Source organism: Watersipora subatra, chromosome 5, assembly GCF_963576615.1.
Source record: "Watersipora subatra chromosome 5, tzWatSuba1.1, whole genome shotgun sequence".
NCBI classification, from domain to species: Eukaryota; Metazoa; Bryozoa; class Gymnolaemata; order Cheilostomatida; family Watersiporidae; genus Watersipora; species Watersipora subatra.
In genome coordinates, this window is record NC_088712.1 from 48,991,013 (window position 1) to 49,009,545 (window position 18,533).

General features: G+C 36.4%; 1 protein-coding gene across 3 annotated transcripts; it reads left to right on the plus strand.

Moving 5' to 3' along the window:
* Positions 1-3,721: 3,721 nt before the first annotated feature.
* Positions 3,722-16,706, plus strand: LOC137396585 (store-operated calcium entry-associated regulatory factor-like). Of its 3 annotated transcripts, none has more exons than XM_068082897.1 (10): positions 3,722-3,824; positions 5,579-5,715; positions 5,923-6,101; positions 7,657-7,767; positions 8,016-8,110; positions 8,773-8,943; positions 9,717-9,823; positions 12,139-12,317; positions 15,829-16,057; positions 16,316-16,706. In XM_068082897.1, the coding sequence occupies exons 2-10, from the start codon at positions 5,631-5,633 to the stop codon at positions 16,339-16,341; spliced, it is 1,182 nt and encodes a 393-aa protein (XP_067938998.1). In that variant the 5' UTR covers positions 3,722-3,824; positions 5,579-5,630; the 3' UTR covers positions 16,342-16,706. The 3 variants fall into 3 exon arrangements, with proteins under 3 accessions (XP_067938998.1, XP_067938997.1, XP_067938999.1); XM_068082896.1 differs by having other exon boundaries at positions 3,739-3,899; XM_068082898.1 differs by having other exon boundaries at positions 3,739-3,899; positions 9,720-9,823.
* The last annotated feature ends 1,827 nt before the right edge of the window (positions 16,707-18,533 follow it).

The window sequence follows — 18,533 nt, forward strand, 5'->3', positions numbered from 1 at the left end:
TGTAAAAAAACATTAAGACATATTTCGATAACGAAAAGGGCTAATTACAAAATTTTATCTCGAGAAAATGTAGAACAAAAACGGAAACAATATTGTTTAAGTAATCTTAAACCACTAACAATTAATTAAAACAGAAACTTAGAATATTTTGACATGTAACCATGAACATAGAAAATGCCTTCCAATGAGTGAACGGTAAGAAATAAATTATAGAAGAATGTTCACTCCGCAAAAACCTTAATAAATGGCGTCTGTTATCTTTTCTAGGTCAACCACTATCCCAGAAGTCTCTTCTTTATATATATATATATATATATATATATATATATATATATATATATATATATATATATATATATATATATATATATATATATATATATATATTGGCTACGTCACCTTTTCCCTTTGATCAGTTCACCATGTTTTTCTGCGCCGGGTGTTCGGAGCGCCTTGATGAGCCTGACGTCCATGGGACCGATAGCATCCAAATAAGACAACTCTTCGGAGTTACTCCTCCACGGTCTTTTTCATGGCCACCACTCCTTTCATAGAGTTTGTTCTTTAGAATATCTCGCTTTATTTTTACGTTTACAACACTATGCATTAAAATAGATCATTTCTCTATACGCTTTCTGTGATGCCGTTTAGTCTTTTTGCGACAAGCTGCAGAAGTTAGTAAACTATGGATATACGTACCTTAGACGCCTATGTCAGAACAATGATATACAGCCCAGGCTGTATATCATTGGTAAGAAAAAGCTTTCATTCTTCATGCTCAAATAAAATCTCAACAAACAGATCAGTGTGAATCAAAATTTAACCGATTGAGTCTGCATTATAATGACATTGGGTTATCATCATAATTGTAAAGAGACAAGGATAAGGAAATCATCCTTTCCGCAAGTAAATGAGAAATCACAATAATAGGAGTTGTCTTTTCATCTCACACAAAGAGCAAATTTCTCTTCCAGGCTACTGTGAATTTCGACGACCGAAACCATAGAGCTATTTCTTCTCGAGGTGAGATAACTCTAGAATTTCAACAATCGGAGACAAAGTTGTCGACAGTTCAGCCGAAAAACCGTTTTGAACAAACGTGCTGATACAAAAACAAGTTTTGGTGTTTTAATTGAATAAGCTGGATGCATTTAAAAAATAGAAACAGCCATAATATTTTGTTGAATGTCTGGGCTAACGTAATCAGAGAAATCCCACAAATAGCATTTAAAATACATGTTTCTGTTTTGATTTATAAAAAAGTTCGTAAAAATAAAACAACACTGTCAAAGCTACGCTTCAAAAATATTTGTAAGCATTGTACGCAACGACAGCGTCTCATAGTTTGTCAGTACTGTCAGGGTTTGAAGCAATAGATGACCAAAAGTCAAAAGAAATAATAAATTGTGGGATCACCTAATACCACAACTGCTGCAAAACATTGCAGTAAGCACTGTGATGCATCAATAAGCAGACATGAAATATATGGCAATTGCTATGCTGCTGGAAATATCAAGCATGGGAGTTGTCCAACTATCACAGCTGATGCGATGTGAATATATGGGACATCAGTTCGATTGGGAGTTGTCCAACCATCACAGCTGATGCAATGTGAATATATGGGACATCAGTTCGATTGGGAGTTGTCTGATCATTATAATGAAAAGCTTAATGAATGAAAAACAGCATAAAATTGTTACTAAATCACGATTATTATTGATCAACATCACTTAATATGAAAGAGACTAACTGGTTACAACAATTATTAATGGATATTCAGCGAAGCAAACAACTCTACAGAGTATCAGGCAAAAATGGAGGTATATCGCCAATATTACAGGAGCCAGCCAAATTTATGACTTGTTGGAGCGAAGAAGCAGCCGGCGTGCACCAGATCAGCAACCAGCCATCAGTGAAAGAATAATTTACAACACTTTATTTAGTATATTTAGTTATAGCTTATAACATCATTATAGTCTAGAAAATGTTGTATTGTAGAGCAGTAGAAAAATATAGTATAATTATTCATTAACTCAGATATTGTATTTTATGAGAAAATATTGACGAAATGGTTGTAAAAAGAATGGCATAATATGATAATAGTTTCTCTTGCTTCATATAAGTTAGCTAGCTAGTAGCGTCTTAGGACGAGGATTACTGTAAAATTAATTTTATAATGCTGCCATTGTTAGTTTTTGAGTTATGGCCAGTTTTGTACAATTTGTTACCGGACTTAGAATATTTTTCCATTCTCATTCGCTTGTCGTCATGGAATCCCAACCACAGTAAGGAATTTTAGCTCACCGCAAGGAATCTGAAATAGAAATTACACAAAAGCTTACGCAAAGACCGCAAGTAAAACACAACCAACCAATGACATTCGACAATGGCTCAAGGACAAGTATAAAAGAGGGGCAAAATCAAGGGAAAGAGCAAGAGAAGCTGGCAGCGAGCCAGACGGCAAAGGGGAGCCGCAAAGGAGAAGCTGGCAGCGAGCCAAGCAGGAGCAAGAGAAGCTGGCAGCGAGCCAAGCAGGAGCAGGAGAAGCTGGCAGCGAGCCAAGCAGGAGAGGAGAAGCTGGCAGCGAGCCAGACGGCAAAGGGGCGCCGCAAAGAAGAGCCAAGATAGGGGGATTAACATAAGCCCAAGATAGCCAAGGAGCCAGTAGCAACCAGCTCGCCGAGGATAGACTCAACAAACACGATTCACCCAAAAGGAGGTGGCAAGCCAGGAAGCCATAAAGCCCTGAGAGAAGAGAGCTAACTCAGCCGCCCCTGTTTACAGTGAGAGCTACTGCTACACGCCTAACAGATACGTACTCATTTAACCTAGTAAGGCCATAACAAATAGGGCTAAGTATATAAGCATATTGTTATTTTTGCTTGAGCTAGTAAGCCTTGACGGAATAATTGTTATTTTGACCTTTGGAGAAAAATAGAGTTCACAGACGCTTAGAAACAAACCACTGGCGTGTTATTGTCAATTATAAGATAATTACCTGCAGAGAGTTGCCCACAAGAGATAGTAGGCCTCATAATCTCAATAATACTTGATACTTGGGCTCATCGATACAGCAACGCCTTACTGTCAAAACAAATTGCAAGGATAACTATAGTAGTGCCCATCTCCATTGATTGAGTTGCTATTTCAATTTTGCTTTATAGCAACGGTCTGATTTTTGTGGGGCAGAAGTGCCACTTTGTCTGCGGTCAAAATTTGTCTTGGGAGAAATTTAACTCAAGGTCCAGAGGCTAACCATTACACATAGAACCATAAAACCATAGAACATTGTAGTATTTCACTCAAAGGAAACTCACACAAACAGTACATTTCATACTGTTATTTAAATATCAAATTATCATTATTAGCCTACTTTTTATATTCATTATTATAAGAAATTTAAAATAAACATAAGTACTTAAAAAAATTAAATTATTCAAAATTTCTTCCTTGACAGTACGTACAGTACTATTCTTCAACCAAACAGCAAACCTATTTGTCGCCTTTCAGTCTGGAATTATTGCCGGATTGTCCGCTGTGTCGCTTTTCCGTCTGAAGTTGTCGCCTTTCAAACCTAAAGATTCGCCTAAGTGTCTGTCGCCCTATTGACTGTCGCTTAAAGGTCCAGTTGCCGATCATTTCGCTAGACATACACCCAATCACTGGGTTACTCGTTACGCTAAACTAAATAACCTCGTCCTCATTGGACAATTCCGTTGAAGCGAATGATTCACCAGCTCGTGAGGTACCTGATGCAATGGTTGCAGCTTTGCATATATAATTGCACATCTCGAGTCAAGATTTACACGAACACTACGTTTCATGTAAGAATCTGGTTGCGTTTGATAGTTCTTCTTTCCATCTTTATATTACATTTCGTCATTTATTAAATTTAACAGGTAAGATAACGAGAATGGACGATTATTAATTATTTATGTACTTATGCTAACATGGTAACCACTTATTATATGTGCAGGTCTATATTTTGGTTCTGCTACAAAAATATGCTAGCTATAATGAAGTTTGCTCTGCGACTCATAGAAAGCTAGCAGGATTGGCTAATCGCTCAATTCGTCTTCAAAATTGTTTTCCATATAAACGCTGTCGTGGTTAATTGGAAACGAAGGTATAGGCCTACATGTAGATGCGAATTGTCGATCAGTCTTCTCTCTGTAAGACCACTTAAAATGATATACCTCATATTTTGAAATTGTCGATCGTTTACCATACGGTATCTCATTACTGGATAGTCATGTAGGATGTAATTTGAGTTTGGTGTGGATACAGCTGCAGTGAAAAACCAGCAGTTAATAGGTCCAGCACGAACGCGTCTGCTTATTTTTTATGCACAATTACTGTTTGATTCCGAGGTCAGGAGTGATCCCGACAACAATTTTGTGAAAACAGCTTTCGCTTTTTCCAATAGATGATGGCACGCATCTTCCTTGTGAACAATTTGGGTCATATTGCCTGATAATGTAAGCATACGGTTGACATTACTATATGTCAACCTTGGGGTATCATCAGCTTAAGGCACCTAGATACATTCCTTCCTATGAGGGTATCTTCATGAGCAGTTTATTTATTTATTTTATACATTCATATTACATTATTTTATACATTTATTTTATACAATACATATTTTGTGTGTTGTTCTACAAAAAATCTGCTGTAGATTCTCATTTGTATTTGTCATCCCCTCTTTGCTCAAGCGTTGGCGTATTAAATTTACTGCCTATTTTTGTACCATTTCTCATGAATCCAATATGTCTGTGCAGGATTAGGCTCAATGTATTAGTCAGATTTTTAGCGTAATTGACATCGCTCATGTATTATTAAACATACTGCGTATAGACTGGTTGAGCCAAACCTACACTGATCTCGCATTTTCCTAATATATTATATAGGCAGTAATGCTTACAAATAATTTACAAAGCTAAACAGGCCAGCCTGTAAATAGTGTGTCAGCCCGAATTTTTTCAATGCATGGATAATGCTAATAACTACTACAAATTACACGGAAGTATATGAGTGTGGTATGAAACAGCTTTCCTAGACTAATAATTGTCCAATTGTGGCGAGGTTCACCAGTTATGTTGTTCATCAACGTCAGGTTCTTTGCAGCTTTCCTTGTTCCTAAAACTATTTTCGGTAGTTAATCTCTAAAACTACTTATATCCAATCGGGTCATTTACAGACTTGGCTGACAGGTCTAAAATGCTGGTCACTAGTAAAAAGAATTAGTGGGCGAGCGCTTAGCATACAGCATACTTCATTATTTTTGGTCAAGTTATTAAAATTAAACTGAATGTTGAATTTACATGTATTTAGTTTTAATGTGCTCGTCCAACACACAAATAAGCAACTACATTCATAATGAAAGCATTGTCATGACATGTATTGGTGGTACTATCTAAATCTTACTGTCTCACCATACCTATTCTAAGATATTTAGGTTTGATGAATTGCAAAAACAAACTTGGCTAAAGTTTGTAAAGGCTAAAATTGTAATTGACCATTATTCTCGTAGTTTCAAAGGATGATTTTGCTTTAGCTGTGTCCATTGTTGCCATTACAGAAACCGAGTGAGCATTCAAGCATTTGGACCCCTCTACCCGCAAGTTCATGCAATGACTCTATCAGAGTCTTTTCTTGTGACAGTATTCGTAACCGCTGTGGTAGTTAGCCCCATTCATTCGTGGGGCTCTCGTTCAAGTAAGTTTTTTTGTTGAACTTTTATCAAGATGTTAGCTTCTCACAGTTGAGTATAATTAAATTTCAATTGCATTCTACAGAGTTCTACTATTATTTTTTAGTTCAGTTAAACTCCAAGCTTAGTTCTACGTTGTTGTTATACCTTCTTTATCTCAGATAGTCATTGTCATATTTCGGATCTTACAATAGCTGATTGAACTCTTTCAGATGAAAAGGTGTTATTAAAAGATGTTGGGGCATTAACCCTACATGCTGGAAGCATGACTACTGGTCGAAGGTCTAGTCCAGTACCACAACTGATGTATAAAGGAAACCCCTCACTTCAAATGCATGCCCCATCTACAGTACAGTGTATAAACAAAGGACATGATGGTTATGATGTTCAGGTATTGCTAATGGTGTGCCAGTTGTAACAACTAATCAATGATCTTGTGAAGGGAACTTGTGAATAAAACTCACCGAGATTAACCATTAGGCTAAGATTAGTTGAATTACTGAGATTCATCGTAGTAGAATTAATATTGAACATACAGAAATAATTTGGGCAATTCTATTTTAAATTCCAATGATTAACCTAATTTATAGCCCACAGTCAAAGGTGAATGGAAGATGTATTCATTTTTAACTCGTCTGCTTTAGTTTTTTGACCAGATTCCAACAAAATAAACAGGAAAATTTAATAAATTTATGTAATACTAATCAAAATCTGTTAGTGTTTATTTTAAAATGTCCATTCTGTATCGCTTAGCTCTTTTACCAGAAAATACGCATTTCAGGGTAGCATTAGTAGCGGTTCTCCATTTGTAGTTGATTATCCACATTTCAAGTTTAAAAAATTCATGTTGCCTTCAGGATGTAAATTGATTGAAAACCATATAAAGCGTCTGGCGCAGTGAGAATCCAAGTACAAGATAAACCAAATTCAAAGTTTGTTCCCTTTTAATAAGTTTAAAGGTTGACTTGCAACAAAATTAACATTACAGTTATTTGATATCAAAAGATTCACCATGTTTGACTCTGCTGTGTTGAAGGTGCAAAATATGTGGAAATGTGATTACAAGCTCTTAAAAGCTCAAAAGCGAACAGTTAATCTTCGCCATCACGAGACTGCCGTAGGTTAGAATCTCTTTCCAAAACAGCTCAAATGGAACGTAGTTGAACACGATGGCTACTGTTTACACTTTCACACAACCTCATTCGTCGAAGTATTTTCGCAAATATACTTAACGCATTCAACAAAACCATGTCTATTGTTCTTGCGCGTCTATTTCATCGTCATTGTAATGCTGTCACTTTCAGCACTGATATCTTATAACCTACAGTGAAAATCTGTTTAATTTTTTAACCTTCGCTCGAAGGAGTACATTTCATTTTCTAATAAACATGACGAACCTGTTGGTCACCTGTGATAATCGAAAAATGCTGCAGAAATTATTTGCAAAGTATTGGGTCACATGATCAGATTACGATTAGACGAAGCCGAAACAAAAAGTGTGAAGTAGCGAGCATCTATATTTGATATGAGGTCTTTGGTAAAACCCGAAGTGTTTGTCATAAACTAGTGCTACGAGAAGTATTGAGCCTTTTATTAGGCTTTCAGTTTACGTGAGAACATCACGTGACAAAACAATAACCAAATGTAATGACGTCAGAGAAATAAACTGATTCCAATCTATGACGGCTTTTTGTTTTTGAGCTTTTAGGAGCTTGTAATCACATTTCCACATATTTGGCACCTAGAACACAGCCCAGTAAGACATGGTGAATCTTTTGATACCAAATAACTGTAAAGTGAATTTTGTTGCGAGTCAACCTTGAAGGAAACAGAGTTTTTTTGTTGTCATTGGGCGTGCTTCATTGATTTGTCTTTGTCTGGTTAGGTAAGTACATATGGAACACAACTCTAAGATGCATGTTTTCAGTACCAGTGGGTTGTTTTAGTGGGAATGCGTAGCGGAACTGCCACAGGAAGTAAGGTTGGGAAAGATCAATGTCATGTGTGAAGGCTACGACTATCCCGAGGACCCATACATACTCCGGGGATCCTGTGGGGTGGGTTCTTATGCTGATTGTTCAGATGCTTAAATTTTTTTCACAAATCTTCTAATTTCATGATTAATACTGTTCACTCTCTGTTTCAACCTGTTGTTCCATGTTTTAATCTGCTGTTGAAGCTATATACCCGCAGTTCTAAATAACTGCCGGCCTTTTCTTTTTGTGCGAAGAGATTTCTATTTTCAGTTTTTGACTTCCTTTGTTCTTCTTTTGATAAATATTTCAGCAATATCATTTAATTACAGTTGGAATACACGCTCGAGCATACTGGCGCTGGAGGTCATAACTCTGGAGAATGGGGGTACAACTCCCAACAAGGTTTTAAACCCGGACAAAACAGGTTGGTCACTCTTTTGTGCTGATTGGATCTGTGTGATCACTCTGTATAGGTATTGCTGGGTGCTATGGTGGTTACATTAAACCTTTGCTTTAATAGTCATGCAATTACCAACGTTTCCGCTTGTTTTGCTCAAAAATCAAATGTTTTTCAGAAATGTTTATTTATAAAACCAGTGTGCAGTAGAATGTGCTCTTTCAAAATGTATACATTTTTTTCACAAAAAGCTATGAAAACTCTACAAAATGAAACATTTGTATTGCGACCCTGTATTACAAAAATTATTAAAAAGCTGCAGAAATGCAGCGCTTATGAACTCTTGTTTACGTAGCAATTTGTGGTAAGCGGGCAAGTCTGTATGCCAATGGAAAGCTTACCATTTGGTCAATTCAATGGCGCTATTTACTCTCTAGTATAATAAGTTAAATTAATTTGTTAATGAGTGTTCAACAGCTGCATAATGTGAGCTCAGCTAAAGCTAATTCATACTTGGTCCGTAAATATGTACCGCTATATATGATGTATCTCTAAATCATTCATATTCATTCAGATTTGATGGGAGATTATAGCGCACTGTAATAAGAACTATACATGAATATTAAGTACCGAAGTGTCCATTTATTTGTTTGCATGCGGAGTCATGGCGTAATGCTGTTATTACACAGGCATGCTGATTCATCAGTATCACCTATAGTAGTACTCTTGTGTGTCGGAGGTGTGATATATCTCATCTACTCTAAATGCCTCCAACCATCTCACCAACCTTCAACTCCATCTGAAGGACAGGCTACTGGTACCAGAAATGAGCCTAGACAGGCTCCACCGAGAAGAAACAGGTTAGGCATTATTTGCTAGCTGTCCTGCCAGGCAGGGCCAAAACTTTCAATATTTGTAGATTGAAAGTTACAATATTATATTGATTGAGAGATTGACTTTGTTTTCACTGGTCAGTGTAATTTAGAACAAGTTAGACCATGATACAAAAACAATGAAGTAAATTATGTGTGTTGAAAGAAAAAGCTTTTTTGCATAACGTGTTTCTATAAGGTAAATTGGCAAGATGTTAGTGTCTGGTCTAAGGTGTGGTGGTTTTATAAGAACTAGGAATGTAATGGGTGGTCAGGTAGATTGGAGATTCGATTTGAGTATTTTAAACAGCAAATATTTAAAACACATTTAGCTCCTCATCATTAAGGGCATTTAGAAACTGTTCAGAACTGTCCATATCACGGAACATAACTCTTAAGCATTTCTAAAATTTCTATCCAATTATGAGGTCATTTGCTACTGATAATGCAGACCCTACTGTTTCTCTGCTTTAGCATAGAGGTATCAATAAGGATATCCATATTGTTTTTCAGTAACTAGCATGGCGAGTGTGCTGATTTGACTGGTTGGTTGTATTTTAATTTTTGAGCTTGTAAATTTAACTTGTGAACGCAAGCCAACAAAGTATCTGTGCTAGCTGCCGGGCTTCAGGCGTATTTACTAGCATGGTACGTACTTGAGTATGATAGCAGTTTGTGCTACAAGTTCAACTTATGCTTAATACATTGCACATGGTGAGTCAATTCTTTAGTCCTGCCTATGTTTGTTATGGTTGTCTTAGCAGACTGTACCCAGACATTCCCCCTCCGGCCTATCCTGGTACTGGGCCGTCTGCACCGGAGTCTGATGCACCACCTGCTTATGGATGGGCTGAAGATGTTCACCCAGGTACATTTCCTGTGATAATGTTCTTTGATTTTGCCGCACATTTCCTTGGCGTATACATATGTACAGTCCCTATTCTGTTTTCGACCATAATCCGTTCCAGAATTCTGTTCACAAAGCAATTTGTTCTAAAATATTTTTTCATTGTAGTTAATGTAGATAATTTTAATCCGTTGGGAGTCAAAAGACAACTTTTTTTTAAAGGTTTTTGCTATTTTACACTATAAACTGTCGACACATTTAATAAAAGTGCCAGGAATATGTAAAATACAGTGATTATCTCATAATTACTAGACTAGGTTGGGGGATGTACTGTTCTATTGTATATATAAGAAGTTGCTCCTTACTTTCGTTTACTCGGTGTCTTGTGTACTGCATGCGATAAGTAAGGTGTAAAAGCGACTTTGCGGCTTGTTTCGATATCTTATCTCGGATTTGAGTCGTATTTTGAACAATTTTATCATGAATATCAAAGAATTGATCTAAAGAGACTTTAATAAAGAAGTGCCAGCAATGTCTCGTAGCAAAGATCGTGTGAAATAAACAAATACAACAGAATTTTTTTTTACCAATTGTAACATACAAAAATTTTAAGTACACTAAGAATCTTTGGGCAAAGCCTGATGAACAAAAATCTCAAATTGTTTGGTCAAAATCGGAGTTTGTTGAAATTGGAAGCACTTGAAAACTGGTATTACCATATATATACAATCTATTACAATATATTTGTATTATATTGGAATACATTACAATATATACATTATATATACAATATATATAATCTACCAGCAAGATTTTTCTTTGTTTGTACAAGTATATAAATGAGAGATCTGTTTTTGTGACTCTTAGGCTATCTTTACACCAAGCTTCTTCATAACCCTCAGGATAATAGAAATGTTGCAGTTATAGTGCATCGCTCTGAGCATTCATATTCTACTTAGCAGGGTAAATGATCAACTTGTTAGTGACAAGAGTTCAGGTTTGTCATTGACTCAAATTAACGCTCTTGTGCAAGCAATTCAAAAGATTATACATTATTTCATAAAACAATTTCTCCTAGAATTAAATGTTTGCTCATTGCGATAAGTCGGTAGAGTGTCCTCTGGCTGACTTACATTAAAGGTTGACTTGCAACAAAATTCACATTACAGTTATTTGGTATCAAAAGATTCACCATGTCTTACTCTGTTGTGTTGTAGGTGCAAAATATATGGAAATGTGATTACAAGCTCTTAAAAGCTCAAAAACGAACAGTTAATCGCAGCCACACGAGACTGCCGTAGTTTGGATTCGCTTTCCAAAATGGCTCAAATGGGACGTAGTTGTTACAGGATGGTTTCTGTTTACACTTTCATGCAACCTCATTCGTCGAAATATTTTCACAAATATGCTTCACGCATTCAATAAAACCATGTCTATTGTTTTTACGTGTCTGTTTTATCATCATTGTAATGCTGTCAATTTTAGCACTGATATCTTATAGCTTACCGTACAAAATCGTTAAACTTTTTAACCTTACCTCGAAGGAGTATATATCATTGCCTGATAATCATGGCGAGCCTGTTGGTTACCTGTGATAATCGAAAAGAGCTGCAAAATTATTTGCGAAGTATTGGGTCACGTGATCAGATTACGACTTGACGATTGAATAATGCCGAAAGAAAACTGTAAAGTAGCGAGCATCTATATTTGATACGGGGTCTTCGGTAAAACCCGAAGTGTTTGTCATAAACTAGTGCTACAATAAGTTTTACATTAAGCTTTTTATTGGCCTTTCAATTCACGTGAGAACATACGTGACAAGACGATAACCAAACTGGAATGACTACGTCAGATAAATAAACAGTTTCCAATCTACAGCAGCTTTTCATTTTTGAGCTTTTAAAAGCTTGTAATCACATTTCCACGTATTGGACACCTACAACACAACGGAGTCAGACATGGTGGATCTTTTGATACCAAATAACTGTAATGTGAATTTGGTTGCAAGTCAACCTTTAAACTCGAGAACACAAATAGGCATTCAAATTTGATTTGAATAAAATGTATACATGTAAAAGATTTGGGCATATTAATTTTCTACATTGTTGCATGAACCCAGGCTTGTTGTACATGCTTTCAGATATGTTCTAGATAATATGAATACTTGACATATTGATGATTTCTACCACTTGCTATCCTAGCATTGCTTGTAGGTTAGATCCTTTTAGGTCTAGAATTCATTTCAGTTCAAACGTTTAGTTTCAGAAAGTGCTACTGCAGGATGGTCGGCGGTCGTATTGTGTTGTTATGTTTACAAACATGCACATAAATTGCAGGTCAGAAATCAACTTCTCAGTACCAACAAGCTTCTCAGCCCCCTCCCACTCCACCTCGAGCTGACACTAATTCTAACACAGCGAACCAATCAGGTCCAGGTTTCTTAAGTGGGGGTGTTTTAGGAGGAATAATTGGCTACTTGTTTGGGCGTGGCAGCGGAACCCGTGGTTACAATCATGTAAGTAATGTTCTTTTTTTCTAGTCATGAGCTCGGAGAGGTTGCCTTTACTGGTACAATAATTGATTGGCGCTTCTTCAACATGAGCATTGCAAAGGAAATTAATAGTTACATTCTGTGGTTTATAGACACTAGACAAATGCTCGGCCTTGCCCTGGTAATAAAAAAGTCTTTGAACAGAAAATATATTTTTATTTAACATATACAACATTTACCATTCTAACTTTCACACTACATATCATGGGAAAAGTGTTTTTATGCAGTTCAAATGAATTTAAAGGAAAAAGAAAACAACTGCAAAGGTTTTCAAACTTTTTCGAACTGTAACCTTTAAATCTCATATCATAAAAGAAGTGTTTTGTTAAAATAAATTAGAGGAAAAATAAAACTATAAAGGTATTTAAATGTAAAATCATTAGCAAGTGATGGCTAAATATGATCTGTTTTGCTACGATTACAATGAAAATTATTTGGTATTGAGTTATGATTTTAGTCATTTCATTGTTGCCATCCTAAGGCAAAAATATTGTATAGACGTATAGAGTGGTATAGAAACCCATAGTAATTATCTAATGCAAACACTCCTGGTAAAAATCATCATCATTAAAAAATAGTAACAAAACGATATGTTAACGTTAGTAAGTATAGTTACCTCCAATAACCTTAGTGCATTTTGTGGTTTTGATCTGCAAGGAAATGTAACATTACAATGTACTACATGCAAAGTTCTTACCTTCAAGGCAGACGTGAAACATAAACACTGAATCTAACTTATATGAATTAAGCTTACTAAAAACATACCTGAAGGAAGTTTTAGTATGCATTTTAGTAAAATTTCAACTAAAATTTCATCCCTTATCTGTTTGCGAACCCGTTTTTACCATAATAGATGATGCTGAACTGAGATACAATCGCCAAATTTTAATTTCGAGAGAAATAAATGTTGATATCGTTTGGCAGAAAACAAATTAGCCCTTGTACGGTGAGGACAAAAAAGCATCGTGTTTCATAAAGTTAATAGAGTTTCAATTAATACGTCATTTAGCGTGTGAAATTGGGAAAAAGGTGTATATAGTAAAAGCTATGAATCTTAAGAGCTATTAATCTTCGTAGACTTGTGGTTAGACAATTGAGTTACAAACCTGCGGTTGCAATCTGTGTGGGTTCGAATCCATCAAAGCGCGGAATATTTATATCAAGATTTTAATAGCTATAGCTGGACAAACCGAATACAGAAAACAGGCGACAAACTTTGAGATCTATATGTATATATATATAGATTGTAGCGTGATTAAATAGTGCCAAGAATAGAGATGGAACGAGACACGAGACATCTCGAGTATCGACCTGTCTCGTATCGGTCTCGTCTCGACCTGTCTCGTATCGGTCTCGTCTCGACCTGTCTCGTATCGGTCTCGTCTCGACCTGTCTCGTATCGGTCTCGTCGCGACCTAACTATTGCCAAATTCGAGACAGGAAATAGAACTAAAGCGCCTGCGCGAAAAGCCTGGCTTTTCGTGGTAACGGCAACTCCATATATTGTAGTGTATTGCGGGCAACTGCCATTAAAGTTATACCCGGTCCGTTACCACTTGTCGTTATTGATTATGTTGGCCACCGAGTCTAATCATGTAGTCCGGACAACGGACCTGTTAATATATTGTAGTCTGGTTCGGTGTCCTTAAAACAGATACCGGGTTGTATCCAATTACCCTCCGGATAATCCGATTTAATAAATAAGACTGTTGCGGGTAAGATGTCTGTATTTTATCGTATCATGTCTAAACACCAACTGCCCTTCATAAATTTCGGGCCTCTTTTATTTGGGGGTAAAACTTGCCCGGTCACGGAGAAACGAACTAAAGGACGTGTCGACCATAGTCTGTGTTCGGGTAACAATGCCATTTTTGTTAGTTCAATATAAGAATGTATACGGTACAGTAACTCATATAATTTTATGAGTACAATTTAAATATAATTCACATACTACAGTTAATGATACAAAAACAAAACTTAACAAAAATGAAACAATAAGAATGAAAGTGTTATCTTGTGTTCTTTTAGTTGCAGTACTTCTTTGTAGATCAACGGCTATCGGTTTCATTACACATTTTATTACATTAAAAAGTAAGACCTATTCAATAGATGGTAAAAATATATATGTACAAAGCAATATGCTTATAATAATAATTATCAATCAAGCTCAAAACTTTTAGAAATACAGTCAAACATGGATAACTCGAACGTCACGGGACCGAGCGAAAGTGTTCGAGTTATCAGAGCGTTCAAGTTATCAGAGCACTGCCACAAGTCCATGTATTTATTTATTTATTAGTAGATACATGTACATATACAAACTATAATATAAATCAAAAGCATAAATGGCTTGTTTCAAATTAAATGCTTTTAATGTAAAGTTTAAAACTTTTTTATCAAAAAGTATAGAGATTTTTTTATCACTTGAGATTGGTTTGTTGTTTGAGGTGATGTTATTGCCAGGACGTTTTTTAGATTAAAATTGGCAAAACTTGATCGTTGTTGAAATGCTCAGAAGAAAATACATCTTTTTTTTAAGCGCTTTAACCGAGATCAATTTTGCCGATTTTTCTTGAAGTTTATGCGAAGGTTACCTCACTTTTCCTCGCTTCCGAAGGGCCATCGCTAAGCGGATGTTTGGTCGAATCAAATTTCACCAAACCTTTAGAAAAGTCATTGACAAAAATATTTTGCCGATGATAGTAATAACGACGCCTATAAATTACGAAGAGTTGAGGTTTTTCTCTATGGCTTGGAATAAAGTGATTTTCTAAAGCAATAACAACCGTCTCGGTAGGTGTTGGGCAAGAAACTGTTCGAGTTAACAGAGTTGAGGTCGAGTTATCTAAAGCAATTTATCATTACGTGGGAACGGACCAAAGAAACCGTTCGAGTTAACCATGTGTTCGAGCTATCCGACCGCGAGTTATCCACGTTTGATTGTATATAACTTCGCTATTTTAGAGTTGTTTGTGTTACTTTTGTTTACAAAAAATACATGCATATCGCTATTAAAATGTTGTATTTAAATCGTTTACACCAGGTGAAAATTTAATTTAAAAAGAGGTTTATCAATTTTATATATCAAGTACACCAGTCCTTGTGGAGTGAAATCATCGACAAAATGCTCATTATTTTACTGTCTTGAGTCTCGAATTTTTACAAGACCGTGTCTCGTCTCGAACTTAAAAAACCTGTCTCGTCCCACCTCTAGCCAAGAATAGTGAATATGCCATGTCAAACCTTATTGTTTGGCATGTCATTATGTTTAGTGCTTTCGCGGCTAATACTGCCAGCTTTGTGAAATATATTACTAGGTATAAATATTCTGTGAAATATTCAATTTTTTATATATTTCATATACATGTATTAGCTCATCCTATTACCCCTGCAAGTGAAGTATATGCTTACAAGTGCATCTCTTACAGTAGGTTGTATCTTACAGGTGTATAACTCTGAAAGTTTTCTTTTGTAGCAAGGAGGTTGGCATAGAGGTGGTGGCTGGGGCAATGGTGGTGGCTGGGGCAATGGTGGTGGCTGGGGCAATGGTGGTGGCTGGGGCAATGGTGGTGGCTGGGGCAATAGCTGGTTTGGCAGTAGTCAGAGAAGATCATATAATAGTGGAGCTGGATCCAGCTGGTTTGGTTCAGGAGGAAGCAGGTCACCACAACCATCAAGTAGTGGATCCACTCACCGCTCTTCAGGTTAGTGTTTCTATCCTAATGTGTAGTATTTTGCGGGCAGGGGGATGAAATGAGTAATTGGAAATGAAGGGGCTGAGGGAGGAGCAGTGAGTGGATCCAAACTCCAATTTTACTTAAACAACTCCCATAATGATGAACATTCTCCCACTGATAGTTGATCCATGGTGGCTTGTTTTGCAGCTCTCGCATTCTCTAGTGGTGTCTATTGTGGAAACAGGCTCTGAAACTTGACAAAAAATGTAAAACTTTCATTTGTAGGATTCGGAGGTACCAGCCGACGATAAGCAGTAACATTATCATCTTTCTACCGGTTTCACTTCTTAATCTAACACCGAGTATCTCTCTACTCTGATCTGCTACAAACAGGCTGTTGATAGCGCGCTAAACAGCACATTGGTTTCCCAGCCAGATATTTGAATGTCATTTAGTTTTTTTCTGAAATATTTTGTTATGCAATGGAAATATTTTGTTATGTAGTTCATATAGAGTACATATATTATTTTGATTCTAATATAAATCGCAATGTGTCCGCCTCATCACATTTTATGTCTTTCACAAGCATTATTTTTATTATATTTAAATATATAGCGAACACTTTGGTTGTGTTCCGTATTTTATTATTTATGCGAATATATTACCTGTGGTAACTTGGTGTCTCGTGTCACTCCCAATAATAGGTTCAGCATTAATTGGTGCTCAGTTGGACTCTCCAATTAATGAAATAACAGTTTCAAGGTGGGTCCAATAATAACTGTAGTACCATACAACATCGCTTGTGTACCATAACAATGTTGCACAGCAATGAATGTGCAATGCTCGAGTATCACACATTAAACCTATATCTATGACTGATAGTTATGCACCCTCAGGACTCTATTAAAATGCCTAAACCAGAAAGTTCCATTTGGTTGCCGAAGATCTTAAAAGTAAGTGTTTCCTGCAGCTATCTATAATTGAAAAATAACAGGCAAACACTCCACCTTTGGAATAACAATGATTAGCTGTTTTGTAAGATTTGTGTTTAACAGAGCTAATTGCTTAGTCCCAGAGCACAAAGTGGCCCTGCTGCTTTTGAAGTTTTTTTAATGTGCTTTAGAAACGCCCCTTTATGTTGCAGCAAACTAAAGAAACTTATTTCGCTCTCAGTATCTGGCTTGTTATTTAGGTGAACTGTTTAGATTTAAAAAAGGCAAGAAAGCCTATGTACTTCAAGATATGAGTTTCGCACACAAATTACATTTGTCAAGGTTATAGGAATCTTCACCCAAGTAAACTTTGAGTAAACCGAATGTCCACATCACTGACCTAAGTGAGACACCTTAAGCTTGTTGTTAGACAAAACTATGGCATTTGCTGTGGATCTATTCAATGGAGGCGATACTTTGCAAGGAGATTCAGGCAATGGTCGGTAATGATAGTCACGCTCAGCACTCCTTGTAGTTTTTGAAGCCCAGCACGCTATGTCGATGGTATTACAGAGTAGGCATTTACTTGATATAAGGTATACCTTAGTAAATGGTGTCGCAGCAAAAATAATCTTTGCTATAATAATAGCCATGTCCGTAGCCACGGTTGTCGATCGGAGAAAATTGCATCAAACAGGGTCCCAACTCCGGACTTTCAACATGGGCGATCAACAATCAAGCAACTGCGCTAGTTAACCAGCCACTGCCATTGTAAAGTAATTGCACTTCTAGTTATCACACCTGATGATCTGTCAAGCATGCGAGACTGCCTGAGTACTAGTTAACAATAAAGCAGCACCACACATGCACCTCTTTAAAGACAACTTAGACAGGTAAAGACAACTTAGACAGGTAAAGACAGCTTTAACAGGTAAGCGATAGTTCCTATACCAAACTTACTATCGAATAAAAATCCGCGAATCAAAGAATTGCTAAAGAAAATGCGTCTTTAAACATATCAGCCTTGTTAAAAACTAAATGTCTTTGTTGCAGCATAACTAGCAGTATTTAAAACAAAAATACAAAATTTCTTTGACGCCTCACATTATTTCAATAGGAGGAACTGATACTAAAAATACAGATTATTTTTATATAAAAAATCAAGCCTTAAAATAATTTTACAAGTATTTAATAAATAATTTTAAAGATACGATTTTATAAAAATTGTATCGATAAAATCCATATTAATATAATCTGTAAAACAAAATATGAGTTTCGAATGAAGTGGTGCTGTATTTAGTCCTACGCCAGAGTGGAAATACATACGTATATAGGATGGTTCACGCTGAAGTTCTACTAGTGTGCGGAGGGATTACTTTTTATTGGCACTAGTACTCTTGGCAGCCCAATCGTATTGCGTAATCAGTATATGCATGATTAGTTCATAAAGTTGCAGCACCGTTGGTTGAGTGGTTAGTGCGCCAGTCTACAAATCGGTGTGTCCCAGTTCAATTCCTGTGTGAGGCAATTTTTTCCCAAAGCTATTAGCGTCACTTCAGACTGACACCGCT